Source organism: Hirundo rustica, chromosome Z (assembly GCF_015227805.2).
Source record: "Hirundo rustica isolate bHirRus1 chromosome Z, bHirRus1.pri.v3, whole genome shotgun sequence".
In the NCBI taxonomy this organism is placed as follows: domain Eukaryota; kingdom Metazoa; phylum Chordata; class Aves; order Passeriformes; family Hirundinidae; genus Hirundo; species Hirundo rustica.
This window is the reverse complement of record NC_053488.1, coordinates 40,243,560-40,258,285: the sequence shown is the minus strand read 5'-3', so window position 1 is coordinate 40,258,285 and position 14,726 is coordinate 40,243,560. Positions and strand designations below refer to the sequence as shown.

General features: G+C 39.4%; 1 protein-coding gene across 2 annotated transcripts in view; it reads left to right on the top strand.

The window, feature by feature from the left end:
- PTCH1 (patched 1) overlaps nucleotides 1-10,780 on the top strand; it is a 44,232-nt gene extending 33,452 nt beyond the window's left edge. Inside the window, exons 20-24 of one of the 2 annotated variants that reach the window (XM_040090676.1) lie at nucleotides 2,765-2,864; nucleotides 4,202-4,456; nucleotides 5,509-6,037; nucleotides 6,909-6,935; nucleotides 7,587-10,780. In XM_040090676.1, the coding sequence (XP_039946610.1) occupies nucleotides 2,765-2,864; nucleotides 4,202-4,456; nucleotides 5,509-6,036 (883 nt within the window). In that variant the 3' untranslated portion in view covers nucleotide 6,037; nucleotides 6,909-6,935; nucleotides 7,587-10,780. The remainder of the gene's footprint in view (nucleotides 1-2,764; nucleotides 2,865-4,201; nucleotides 4,457-5,508; nucleotides 6,038-6,908; nucleotides 6,936-7,586) is intronic. The other variant, XM_040090677.1, reaches the window with a different exon arrangement.
- Nucleotides 10,781-14,726: the final 3,946 nt, after the last annotated feature.

The following is a 14,726-nucleotide window of genomic DNA, read 5'->3' as shown; positions in this document are numbered from 1 at the left end:
TCTGTTCCAGGAAAATCTGACACTTAGCATGAAGGAACACAAAAATGTTGCTCTTTAGAAAGTTTGCTAATTCTGGGTTTGAGTTAGTTCAAAGCATCTTGTATTGTCCAGTATTAGCTGCATCTGACCTTTAGCCTTGAGGTCCTCCAGACTTCTTGTGTACACAAGAATTTGTATGCAAAGGACACGTGAACCTACAAACATTCAACTGTGCTGCAAGTGACTCTCTCAGGGCCTTCCCCTTTTATCCTCATGTGGGTTTTACATAATGAGGAAAAGGGGTGGGGGATGTGGGGAGGAGAAAGTCCTGTTTGGGAGCTGGGGAACCATAAATATGAACACAGAACTTCATACTAAAGTTTTTATACAGCAAAGCCTAAAGACCCTTCTGTTTAGAAGTAAAAGCAGGCTGTTTCTTGTGAGTATAATTAAGAATGTGAGTTCCTGAAGTAGAGAGGAAAGCAAGTCTTTTCTTGAGGGGAATTTGAGAAGTGCAATGAAACAGATCCTCTCCTATTCCAAACAACCTGTGGAGCTCTGCAAAGTGGCTAATCTCAGAAGTAACACAGGCTCTTTGTGGTAAACTACAGCACACACACAAAAAATAATTCAAGCCCTAAAATGGAACTGAGGTTGAACTGGACCAAATAAAAAATGCTCTGAAAGATGGCTTAAATGCTTAGGTAGACATAAGCTGGATAGATGATTAGACTTAACTGACATCCATTTGACAACAAGAGCAACAAAATGTCAGGGGCAGGAACTGAGAGAATGACTGCTAAATCTCATCAGGCTTTTTGTTTATGTATGAAAGATATTTGAAGAAAGCAGGCAGTTTGCAGTTAGATCTCATGAAACCTGCATGAAGATTATTACTATGTAGGTACTCCATGTCCTGAAATAGATTTCCCCCACCCCGCAATCACTATTCTTTATGTTATTGTATTGGGATTGAAGGAATAGAATTATTGCTTTAGGACCTGGTTTTGTAAGGGTTGGAACTTTCTGACATACAGGTTACTGATAGATTCAACCTAAATTTACAGATGTATACTTTTGGTGTGCTGTTTTCCTATTTAACAGATGAGATTTTGGCTCACATTTTTGTGTCATAGCAAATGGAAGATTGTAGCAGCCCTTCACACCAAATTTGGATTGGATATGCTCTCAGTTTATAAAATGAGCCTTTCAACTTTTCAACTTAGTTATTTTACTTTTTTTGGCCATCAGTTTCTGATTTTACAGCACAATCTCTCTTCAGTTTGCTGTGTTTAAAAAATATAATAAAATAAACTGTGGGGAGCCTGAGCATTGTTAGAGTGGGTGAAGAAGTTCCTAGAACTTCCGGAAAACGCCAGATTAGTCCAGCAATGTGGAAGATTAAGTAAATTACCAGACACTGTATACACCAAGTGGTCAAAGCTTTAATCCTCCTGTTTATTCTAACATTAGATGGATGAGATGCAAATGTTTTTAATGCCTGTTGTTGATCTGTGTCCCAGTTTAAAGTTCTGGTGGTTTATGTTAGTAGAGTAGATTGGCTTGCTGATTTTTGTTAATGCAGATCAGAAATTCCCAGATGTTTAGAATAGCAGGATATTTATAGTTTTACAGGAGTCTGATATATTTGATCAGATGTGGAAGCAGGGAAGCTGTAAAGTTTGTTGCCAGCTAGACAATGTAATCAGCAGACCCATTAGTAGCAAACTTGCCCTCTGTTCTTCTCCTTTGCCTTCTCCTCAAGGAATTTACCAAGACTGAGTCCTTGAAATCATTAGTTACAATGCAGCCTTAAGTTTAGTCTGAGCCCCAGCTGTGTGAATACCAACTAGCAAGACTTTCCTTTTACTGACAGGTTTACCTTGGTATTCATGAAGGATCCCAGACCTTAGCCCTCAGTGGTGGGAAAGGACAACTACTTGTGCACTTTTCTCTTCTTCCATAGTATTTCAGCCTTTATGTTTGAATTGGCTGACGCAAAACAAGAGTATTCAGAGATGCTAAATTGTTCAACAAAAGATTAGCCTGCAATGCAGCTCTGCCATTGTGGAGCGCTCTTACTCAGTACAATGCTGAAGCTTACTATAGAATGGGCATTTTCTTTGCAGAAAGCAGGTTCCTGTGTTGTAAAAGAGTTGCAATTCAAGCTGTTTGGTAAAACTGGAACTCACAGAATTCTAGGCGTTAAGTTTGATTAATGAACGGCAAGGAAAACCCTTACCTGATATACTGTAGATTTAATTAGACATTCCGCTGTAAGTTGCAGAAGCATTTCACAGTGGATTAACTTCTGGGAGAAGAGGGCTTCTTTTCCTTCTACACCAAATTGTTTAAATTCTACACCCTTCACTTCATTTGTTTGCTTCTGCTGGGTTTTCACTAATGGGGGCCCCTCTTCATTGTATTTGTGCTTTCAGTCTATTCAGCCATTCCCTGCACATTCCATATTTTTGTGTTTGTGTAACACATTCATAAATAACATTACATGCTTCCAGATTCTGGGAAATTAACAAATGTAATATTTTTCTTTCCTTTCTCAACTAACACTTTGGGGAACGTAGCTTCTCTAATTCAAAAGGTAAAAAAAAAAAAAAACAACCCTATATCTTATATGGGAAGTGATATAATTGTTTCCTTTGATGTTAACAATATGTTAGTGTTATTTTAGTATCTGTATTATTTTAACATATGTAGGAGTAATTTGTAATCCCTTGTTTGTAACAGTGGCTATTCTCTCTTCCAAACCATTTAAAATGTACTTCAGGTATTTCTTTGCTGTTTTGGCAATCCTAACCGTTCTTGGAGTTCTCAATGGATTGGTGCTGCTTCCAGTTCTTCTCTCATTCTTTGGACCATACCCTGAGGTCAGTAAAATTAATAGCAAACAGAAAAAATAATACCATGTCTGCACCCCTACCCCCTCAATCACCCCCAGTTTTTAGAAAGTATTTTTAAAATTTTCTTGGATTAAGTTTCTTGCTCTCAAGCTTTTCTATAAATTTTTATTAAAAATGCTGTTCGTTACATAGTTCATACTACTCTATTTTAAAAGTTTTTTTTAATGTCTCATTGTAGATGTTGCAATAAGCAAACCTGATAGTATTATTTATACTACTAGCATAATGTGATATGCAAAGAAGTTTGTAAAATAAGGATTTCCCTCTATATCTTGTAAAAGATAGTTTGTTTTATACACATACCTTCTACTTTCCTATCTCACTGGCTCTGTTGCATTCCTCGAAGTGTTTAACAGAGCAGACCACCAGGAAGGCCTGTGTGGACCAACACACACAGTGGTGGTCCACGGACCACACCTTGATAACCATGATTGGTCTGCCAGAAGGTCCCCACTATCCAGTCACCTCTCCCTGCGGCATTCTCCTGCCTCAAGTAGCATTTTTGCTGTGGGGAAGGCTTCACTTAGATGTTGATGACTTTACAAAGTCCAAATCCAGAATCCAGGATTCACAGATACCAACTTTATAATTGGTGGTTGATTTATTACCGACTCTGTAGTTAATACAATTACTGTGTTACATGTGGTTATCTTTATCCTGTGTCAGTAGAATCAGTGTGCTGTGTTTCACAAGTATATATAGTTGTGTGTGTGCACAAGAATAAAACACAAGGTATGTATACAGCGCTGGTATATTTCAGAAGTGTTTGGGTTCTTTTAATATTAGTAGAACAGTTTTGACAACAAATGTGTAATCTCTTAATTCCTAACAGTATGCCTGACCTATCTCTTACTCAAACGATGTGTATGTGTGTATTATTACCATATATATTGCTGTGATGTGTGTATCCATCTCTCTTTGCAAACAGACACCGAGTAACACCGTCCCAACCCACTGAGGTGATTTTATGAAATCACTGCTAAAGCTTGCTGGGAGGACAGCCCACATATTAGTTTTATTTTTATATTTACAAGTGCCAGTGTATGCACATACACACATATATGCTCTTCCTGAGACAATGATATCCAGAAGAATCTGTGTAGTCCTGTTTACATATATATCTGCAGATGGAGGTCATGTATTTTGTATTTCCATTAATTTTTTTCAGTATTTATGTTCATCAGAAAACTGCTGCTAAGGTTGTTGAGAAATGGTGGGGTGTATTTGGCAGAGCGTTGTGTCAAGCACTGGTGATTAAAAGGGTAAACCTAGCTGAATGTAACCAAAACTGTTGCTGTCATCAGGTTTCTCCAGCCAACGGACAGGACAGATTGCCCACACCATCTCCTGAGCCACCCCCTGGTACTGTGAGGTTTGCACTGCCACCTGGACACACAAATAATGCTTCAGATTCCTCTGATTCTGAGTACAGCTCTCAGACCACAGTGTCTGGCATCAGTGAAGAGCTGCATCAGTATGAGGCCACACAAGGTGCTGGGGCACCAGTCCATCAAGTAATAGTAGAAGCAACTGAGAATCCACTCTTTGCAAGATCCACTGTAAGTAGCTTTCATATGGACTAGCAGGAGGGCAAGAAGAAGTTTTCTGGAGGGTTTTTTTTTTGGGGGGGGGGCGGTTTAAAAAATCTATTTATTTTCATGGAAAACTCTTTCTGATTGATTGTGGTTTGTGACTTTGTGCCAAAACACGTGAGCAGGGAGTGAATTCTTCTTTAGAATTGAGTTGGGGTTAAAGTGGTTGTACAAAAGCAGGGCCTTTGGCATGGGTAATTTTTATTACCTCCCATTGGCACCAACCACAAGAGAGAGCTCTCAGTCTGTTTCATGACTGCAGAGAGAGAATGAGGCGCGATTACAAGATCCCAAACTCTTTCACACAGCTCCTTATGGATCACTATCATATACCTCTCTGTGACAGCATGTTTTGGGGAGAAAGATTAGAGCCAGAAGAAAGTAGTTAAAGTGTTGTACCAAACCTTGGGCCTTGTTGCATCTTGCTGCTGGGTTGGCATAATTGTGATTTCAAAGAAAAGTGAAAAAGCTGTTTCTCCTACCCCTGCTGATGTTGCATGCTGAGCTGCAATGCAGATCTGGTTTTGTTCAGCAGAGGCCTAGAAATAGGTACAAGCACAGCCACATTTGAAGTCGGTCACGGTTTATTGACTGATGTAGCTGCTGTGCTTCACGCTCTTCATGGAAATCAGAAAACAGATTCCTACAGTCTATACAAACTACCCTACTAACATCCTGTGTATGTTCCCTGCATGGAATAGCATTTTCCAAATGCTTGCAATTTTGCTTGTTGAGTTAAGATCAAGTGCTTGTCACCCATCCCTTTGAAAAAATGAACCAGCATGTAGGAAGCTTACAATAATGTTTTCAGCTGTCATCGTGTGTTTTTCTGAAGATATGCTTTCCAGGTTTTAATAACTTCAGATAAAAAAAACATGGAAAAATCAATTCTCAGATCCCACAACATTCCCTTTGTATAGTCAGAGCATTATTATAATTATTCTTATCATAAAGTATAGGCAAGAATATATTTGTTTGCTTTACTCTGTCAGACGTGTAACCACGTATGTCTCTCTCAGGTGATTCAGCCAGAAGCAAGGCATCAGCCGAGTACTAGGGTGCAATCGAATCCAGAGTCCAGCATGCAGCAGCCATGGCATCAGGGCAGACAGCCCAAGAGGGAAGCGAGGGAAGGGCCACGACCACCTCCTTACCGTCCTCGCAGGGACGCTTTCGAAATTTCTACTGAGGGGCACTCAGGACTCAACAACAGGGATCGCTTGGGCCATAGGGCTCATTCCCACGGCGTGAGAAGCCCAGCATTTGGGGCCACGGGTGCCACAGGAGCAGCCTACTGCCAGCCTATCACTACTGTGACTGCCTCAGCCTCGGTCACTGTTGCTGTCCACCCTCCCCTGCACAGCCACAGCTCTCGGGGAGCGAGCTTTCCATCCTGTGAGGGACACCATGAAGCTGGCCATGCACCATTTGAGGACCCCCATGTACCTTTTAATGTGCGATGTGAAAGAAGAAATTCTAAAGTAGAGGTTATAGAACTGCAAGATGTTGAATGTGAGGAAAGGATACCTGGCAACAGCTCACAATAAGGTAGGTCCATCGCGTGTAACTGCAAGCTTTGGATTGTGTCAGGCAATGGTCTGATCAAAAGAAGGAGGAAAAATAAAGTTTCTCAGAAGTACCTTTTCATAGATAGCACTACTTACAGGTCACACTGATCACCTGAAATCTGCTAACTATGTATCTAGTACATTTTGCGCTAGACATGAGGTTGGCTAAGACAGTGGTCTCCAACACTGAGAAGTCATAGTAAAATCAGATATGAATGACTTCAAAGAGCCTGGTAGAATGCTTAAGTACTTCCTACACTCCCAGTTTACCAGATGAGGAAAATAAAGCAGAGATGTTGGATAACATCCTTGGAGCTGTGCGACTGCATTTACCATTGCATCAGTCCTGTCTTCTGATCCCTGAATCAGGCATGCTCTAAAATGTTATATAAAATGACGTTGCTTAGGAGAGTGTAAAATTGCCAGCTACTTCAGGAGTCATCATCTCTTGAATAAAATAATTCGTGAAAGAATTTGAAGTCCATAATGAGGACTGAATCCCTCTGGAAGATGAGCCAAGTGAGAAGTGGGATGTCCTACCATGCCTAGTGCACTGCTGCTCAGCAGGGTGTCTCCTGCTCTTTGTGGGGGCCTTCAGTGATGTTGTACATGGGAGCTGTCTGAGCTGACCACTGCCTTGCCAGAGGCAGCTGCAGTGGCTATTGAGGTTTGCACAGGATAGAGCTGCCCACTGAGTTTTTACACTGAAAACTTCTTGGGGCTCTTGCCTGAAAAACTATTTCTCACTATTTCTAAAAAGTTCTTCTCTTGCAGGGGAAAAAGAAGGTGGTAGAATAGTTACTTATCTGTGGATTACTGTTTTTTCTCTTTGCTTGTCGGAGGTTTTTCAGTGACAGACACCAGTTTGAGCAGAGCAAGTAATTTTATTTTGATTCTAGAATATTTTGCACGTACGCATGCATGCATGTGTATGCACACACACAGAGTTTTGATGGAGATTTTTATGATAATTCAAAATGAAACCACTTTCTGAATTATAAAATGTCTCTCCAAACATCCCAAAGCATAAATAGACACGAATGCTTTTGGCCTTGCAGTCTAGAAATATCACAAATAATAGTACCCACAGAATAAGGAAATTCTTGGGCTTAGCTTTTTCAAGCTGAAGTGCATGGTAATATGAGACTCTTAAATAAGCTCAATATTCATTGTAGCATACTTCTCCTTCAACTGTTCATTTATTTTGACTGAATTTGTCACAGGTATCTAAAACTGTGAACTTTGAAATTAAAGAATCTACATTTTTTGAATCGGTGTCAGTATTTCTTCACCAGGAAATTAATGACTGAGATGAAAGCAGAGCCAGCATTTCCTGTCTGCTAACTCTAACCACAAGAATCATGAAATTAGTTGACTTAGTTTGATTTGTTTGTTTTTCATGAAATTTAGTGAAAGTTTTTTGTTTTTTTCTTTTTTTCTTTTTTTCTTTTTTTCCTTTTTTTTTTTTTTTTTGGTATGTGTTTGTGTGTTTGTGTGTGGTTTTTTTTTTTCCCTCTCCTTATTTGTAGAGGGTAATAACTGAAGCAAAGAAGAGGCCAAAGATTGAAAACTGTATTCCAGAACTGCTTGAAGACAGGAACTGCTTGAAGTTGTAGAAAAGGACATGCTGCATCAGGACAACAGTTCACTGTTACTGTAACCTATTGTATTATTTTGTTAAATATTTCTTTTAAGTATTTAAAAGATGTACACATATGTAATATACAGAAGAACGATATAAAGTAGTATAATCTGGAGTAATTTGCCTTTGGGCAATAGAATGGGGACAATATTGTGTGCTCTTTGTACTTTTTGTACATTGATATCTGTGCCACAACTAAGCTTAATCTAGTTCTAAATTTCAGCATAAGTTGCTGCTGCTTAAATATTTTATAATTTACTTGTATAATTCTATGCAAATATTGCTTATGTAATAGGATTTTTTAAAGGTACATGTCTTTTTAAAATATTTTAAATTTGTGTATCACAACCCTGTGGTAGTATGAAATGTTACTGTTAACTTTCAAACACGCTATGCGTGGTAATTTTTAAAATAAGCAAATATGAAGAAAAGCAAGGTAATCTGGGAGGCTTAAGTAGACTTAGCTATGTGCAGGTTTTGTTTTGCTGTACATGTTCAAGTGTGCATCTGGAAATACGCATGCTTTTGTGTGTGCATTCCTGGTGTACTGTAGTTTCTCTTTTACTGTGTGTTAACACTTGGTGGGCTTACAAACCCACTGATGCTGATGTGAGTCTGGCTTTCCCTGTTAGTAGGCACTAGTGAAAACTTTGTTGTTGTTTACCAGTATATACAACTACAGACTGCCATCATCAAAGGCCCAACTAAAATACTAGAGAAGACAGGGAGTTGAGGTTTGGAATTATGTTTCAGTTCCCAAACCCTTAATGACTTGGTTCACATGACTTTGGTCAAGTCACTTAACTGCCCCAAGCCTCAGTTTCTAATTCTGTAAAATGGTTATAATTACACTTACCTACCTCCCAAGAATGTTGAGAGGCTTAATTACTGTTCATATTGTGCTTTAATTTTTATTTTTTTCCCCTCACAAATTGTGCCAGGTAAGTGCAAGCACTATAACCATTATTTTTTCATTTCCAAAGGTGCTGGATATTGAGAGGTGCTGGTGGTTATAGAAATACAATGAGCTTCTGCCTTATCTTGATACTGTTAATTGTGAATAGCATTAGAAGCTGGATAATGAATTGTTTGATGGTGAGCCACAGCTTAGCGGAGTCATTACAGCCTTGAAAGCATCTTTGGTCACCTTATTTTTGTGGCAGGAAGGAGTTACTAGTAAGTGATAAAAACCAAATGGAAGAACTAAAAGAAAAAGTATATTCACTTTTTAAATATAAATGGCTTTTTGGTGGGCCAAGACAGTAATGACACGTGAGGCCTGAGTAGTTCTTTTCTCTATTGTTTGTGTTTTCCCATGCTGCATTGGCACTTTTAATTATAACAGCTAAACTGGGATCTCTTTGCGAAACTAATTTAGCTTTTTGTACTATTATTTTTAAAGTAAAAGGGGATTGCTGCAGGTGAAGGGTCTGGAAAAACACTGCAATCTGTGTTCCAGTTGGAAACAAACCCTAGGAACAAAGATCCTTAATTTAAAATAATGGAACACAAGTTTTCATTATCTCTGTCTTTTTAAATCTTTTTTCTGCCCTTCACCAAGCTGTTTTTTAGAGCAGGTAGATGTTCAGTTTTGTATTCAGAGCCAAACACAACCAATATTCAGTTTCTAAACACAGCAGTGGTGGGGCTTTTCCTTATATATACCCGAAGGGCAGTGGCAAATTCTTTGATGGGAAAGTGTTTTTCTCCGGTGGCTTCAGGGAGTCTATCTTTGCCCACAGACCTTGCCAGCAAAACAAATGGGGATAATTAGAATGCACAAATTTCCATGCCTTTTTTGCTCACTTGAAAACACTTTCATACGAGGCACTTGTTTACAGATCTCCAATGTGAATGCTCGAAGAGCAGGTGGCGAGAGCCTGGTGTCATTCCCGCGATACATAAGCTACTCTTTCAGTGCAGACCAAGGGTTAGTGTCGCAACTGCCTACTGGTCCAGTTCACTGTCTAACATGAAAACTCTCGATGACAAAAGGATATGGGGCGCCAATTTAACACTAGCAGCATAGTGACCTCAGATCATACAAACTCTGCAACAAAACTGTATGATACTAATTGGAAGCTGCCTTTGACCACCAAGCTTGTGCACTCACGTGTCAGAGGTTGGGGGGGCTCCCACTGGCACCACTCCGTGCCTCGGGCGGCCTTGCTTCCTGCTCTTCCTCCGGAGGGAAGGGGCCCAGGGCAAACTGCAGTGTCTCTCACCTGCCCCTGCCCAAGTTTTTCTGCATGCTTGTGTGTGGGTGAGCTGCTTGCTGCTTTGTGCACAATGTAGACCTTCGTCTTCAATAGTCACATTGGCAAGGGGAGAACTCAGTGGCTGGCAACATTTATTTTGTTTTGGTTTTGTTTCTTAACTTTTTTAATCATGGGTGATATTTATATTTTTGTACCATAAGAATGTTTTTCTTACAGTATTTGTCATGCCAGTTTATAACAAACAAAATGCAGGGATTTTATTTCTATTGGAAACACTATTACAGTTATGTTTTTACTGTTTAATGGATTTTTATTTGTATAGAGTGTTTACTAATGTTAAATAGGAAAGAGTATATAACATTTACATTATGGACTTGTTGTAGCTTTTAGTGTAAGGAGTTAAAAGGAAAAAAAATATTCAAACTGGGTCTCATTGCCTGCCTGTTTGGTAGGAGTGGGTTTGTGTCATTTCAATTACAAAGATAAAATTATGCCATATAATTTATTTATATGAAAATTTATTTTTGTAGTGTACATAGTAGTCATCAAGTCTTTTGACAGAAGTATATTTTTAAAGAGTTTATATGTAATGATGATACCATTATGTTTTGGAACACTGCTGAGATACAATTACAGTGCACACTTTTCCTTGTAAACCCCCTGGAGAAAATAAAGTGTTTAACAGTGTTATGAGAGAAAGAGAGTGTGAATATTCATACAATTCTGAACTGTGTTTTAGTTACCATTTGTGATCTAGTGTGGTTCTCATTTTAAGCTTTGAATGGAAATTGTACAAACTCTCTGAATATTAATGTTCAAACACTGATAGAAATTCTAACATGAATAAAAAAAATATAACTTACTGGTAATGGATTTGGTTGTTTATGGAATGCTTCTTTATTTATACTGGTTATCTCTGCAGGTGCAACCATGCAATCATTCTGACTGGGAGCATGAATATGAGATCTTTGAGTATTTGGGATGTGTAGGATATTCAGATTTGCCCATTCTGAAGCAGGAGCCATTTGTTACTCTGCCTGAAGGGCAGCATGCCTGGTCTTTTTCTCTTGATTCTGTTAACTTTGTTGCAGGTTGGGGAATAGGTTTAGGACTGGGTTATACATGTCCTTCTCACTCTGAATGAAACAACTTGCGTAGACTTCAAACTATTGGCTAAAGCACTTTTATATAAAGGTTATTTCTTCTTAGGTGTGGGAGGAAATTCTTTGTCTTTTTCCCAACTCTGCGGTTGCTCCCTAAATTGGATAACAGAATCTGTCTGGTGTTTCCACTTTGTGGAAGAAAAAATAAATGTATTCTGAGTTCTGAAAACTACAGCCCTTCATAAGAATGGAGACTTGACAAAATTCCCTCCAGGAAGCGTGCTACTGCTTGCCAGCCAGGGTGCAGGAGTCCCAGTTGACAGGGAGGAGAAGCTACAGTGGGGCAGCAGAGATCAGTGTAAGTAGCAACATGTGTCTGAAGTAATTGGCATCATAAACCGCAGTGTGGTTTCTCCTGTGCAGGTGCTCTGCCGAGCATCCTTCAAAGTGCCACAGAGCCAGTAGTCCTTTCCTTTGTCCTATAACCCTTTGATGATTTTTTTTACATGAGTCTTCTAAACTTCTCATAAGGAAAAAGCCCAAACATGTCTTGAGATAATTTATAATTCAGCCATTACTTTCCATAGCCAGAGGAAATACAAATACAATTTTCTATTTTATGTTTTCCGGAAGTTTAGCCACAAAAGAGAAAAACAGAGTTAAAGGACTGGAATAGTGAAACTTCTACACATATGTTTTTGCTATTCAAAATACTCTCCGTCACACCCTCGTGATTAGCCGTCCTGAGTCAGGTTGCAGATTTGGCTTTTGTGCGTACAGCCCATGAGAATAGTGCTCACTTAGGCCTTGCTTTAGCTCAACTCACTCACTTCATCTTTTATGTCCCAGCCATCCATGGATCCCAGCAGGTCCATTCACACAGCTGGAAACCATGTAAATAAATCAATACATTCCGTCCATCAGAACATTAAGATTTTTTTCTTTAAACACTCTATTTTGGATTAACAATAGCTATTTACATGATATTACTTGTCATGTTTATGTTTCTTATAATTTTGCTGTCAGTCTAACTAACCCCAGGTAAGAACTTGATCTGATTTTTGACAGAGCTTGGCCATATTTATTCAGGCCTTAAGTAAACATGTGGCCAAATTTTTGTTGGCATAATGCATGTATTTAACAGCTTCAGGAATGCTGCATGCTGCTAAACTGCAGCAGCACTGATGTATGAACAGGTGTTTCATTTTTGTTAATTTTTACTCCCAATGAGCATTGGAGACACTGTTTATATCTGAATATACCACTGCCAAATTGTAATTATTTTTAATGTCTGCTTCAAGCAATGAGAACAATTACTACTTTCCAACTTCATTTAATAATTCTTGTCTTTTTTGTTGCAAACATGTTGAATCTTAGTGCTAGAACAGGGTGTATGCCAGGAAACTGCAATACCTAGCTTGAGTGACTTGAAAAAATACATGCCCAGTTTAATTTTCCCTGGCTAATTTCAGCTAATTAAGAACAAAAAAAAGAAGCAGTATTCTGCTCTGACCAAAAAAAAAAAAAAAAAAAAGAAAGAAGAAGAAGAAGAAGGAAAAAAAGTATATGTTGGCATATTTGATATTGCAGAAATAATTTTGCCCCTATAGACACTATGTAAGCAAAAGAAATCTCTGGCTCAGATGCTTGATTGTCTGCAGTGTCATCCAGGCCACTTATCACCCTGCCACAGCTTTCCTTATGAACATTTACACTCTCATTTTAGCAGCTGTAACTGGATGTGTTGCTAGTGTTTCAGCTGCCACAGCAGCTGTTGGTGCTAGCCATTGGTGCAAGGTAAGACTGCAGTGGAGAAGATTGTATTTAGGGTTAATGATGCACAGAACACAAGGCAGCTTGTGTTTTCCTAACCCAAGCATTCTCACAGGCTCTTCTCCAGGCTTAACTCAAGCTACCAGTTAAGAGTTGCTGGCTGTGAGTCACCTAGATGAATTAGGATGTCAAGTGTGCACAGTGGATACAATCCCATCTTTCCATCCCTTGAGCTCAAATCTTTGCAGTGGATCCAACTTTTCAGGTTCCTAGCTGCCTAACAGACTACAGCCTCATGAAACCTGCTCAGGAGCAAGGCTGTAAGCCACAGAGGATGAGAAGGGGGGAGATTGAAAGTTGGAGGTTGGAAACTGCTTCCCAGGCAAGCAAGGGCTCTGCCTCAGTTGATGAGGGACTAGAATTCACTTATGAGTGTGAATGAGGTGGATGATCTGTTGAGGGGGGGAAAGACACATGAAATATTTGAAAAGTGATTTATGACAGAAATGACAAACTCTGGGTGCTCTGGAAGAGGGATAGCTCCATCATTTGATTTAGGAGACCCAAAATGATATTATCAATTTATTTCAACACCTAGGTAAAACTGATTATACTGCTCCAGGTTGAGTCAAGGTTAGCACCTGTGGATTTTTTCATCTGAAGTTTGTCTTAGGAAAAAGATTTGTAGGAAGGCATGGCTGCCTAGCCTTTTGAAAGAGAGGAGAAGGGAATTAATTGGTAACTAAGAAGAACTCAAAGGAATAACACTATCGTGCTTCTTTTTTCCAGATTTTGTAACTTCAATGAAGGGAAATTTTTGCTCTTTCTCTGCCTGGTGACAGATATGTGTCTTGTCTGAAGACAAGAGGTTGCACCTCTATGGCCTGTCAGATCTTAACAGGGTATGTAAGTGGTGAGCTTCCTTTAGGAGAGCCTGCTGTTCTTTAGAAGAGCCTCCTGCACTAAGCTGGCTTTTCTGACAGTATATATGACTCTGTAAGTCACCAAACATGAGTGACAAATAGCCCTTGAGATGTCCAAATTTAAACAAATAATCTTGAGGTTAAAATGTCAATTGACCATTTCCTAGTTACCAAACATATGAATCATCTATAATTAGAGTTTACCTGTGAGACAAACAGGTTAATACTTCCCATTAAACAAAGAACCAGATATTTTTTCAGCTATTAAAACTAATAAGATAAAATATTTGACCACCTTATTTCAGAATAATATTGAGGGTAAATAGGAAACTCACAACTTTCATCCCAAATGACTTGTATTTACAGTAAGAGAATTCAAACCCTCTTTAAGAATTGCGCAACCAATTTAAGTAAGCTGTTCATTTTAACTCGCAAGTATTTACTTTGCTAGCCAATACAATATGCTTCTGTTCCATCTTGCAACATTTTAGAAGAATAACAGGTAAAACTTTAAATTAATTGTAAAGGCTAAGGGCCGGTATTATAAGTAGAGTAACACACACCTTGTGTAGCACATCTGGTTGGTGGCCTGTCACTAGTGGGATTCCCCGTGGATCAATGTTGGGGTCAGCCCTGCTCAACTTCTTTATTAATGAACTGGATGAGCTGATCAAGTGCCCCCTGAGTCAGTTCCCAGATGACAACAAGTTGGGTGAGAGTGTCTGTTTCCCAGTTGGTTAGAAGACTCTGCAAAGGGATCTGGACAGGCTAAAGCCAACTGCATGAGGTTCAACACAGCAAAGTGCTGGGTCCTGCAACTCCATGCAGTGCTACAGGCTTGGTGAAAAGTGGCTGGGAAACTGCCCAGTAGAAAAGGACCTGGGGGTGTTGAACATGATCCAGCAGTGTACCAGGGTGGCTAAGAAGGCCAATGGCACCCCGGCCTGTGTCAGCAATAGTGTGGCCAGCAGGAGCAGCGCAGTGATTGTCCCCCTGTCCTGGGCACTGG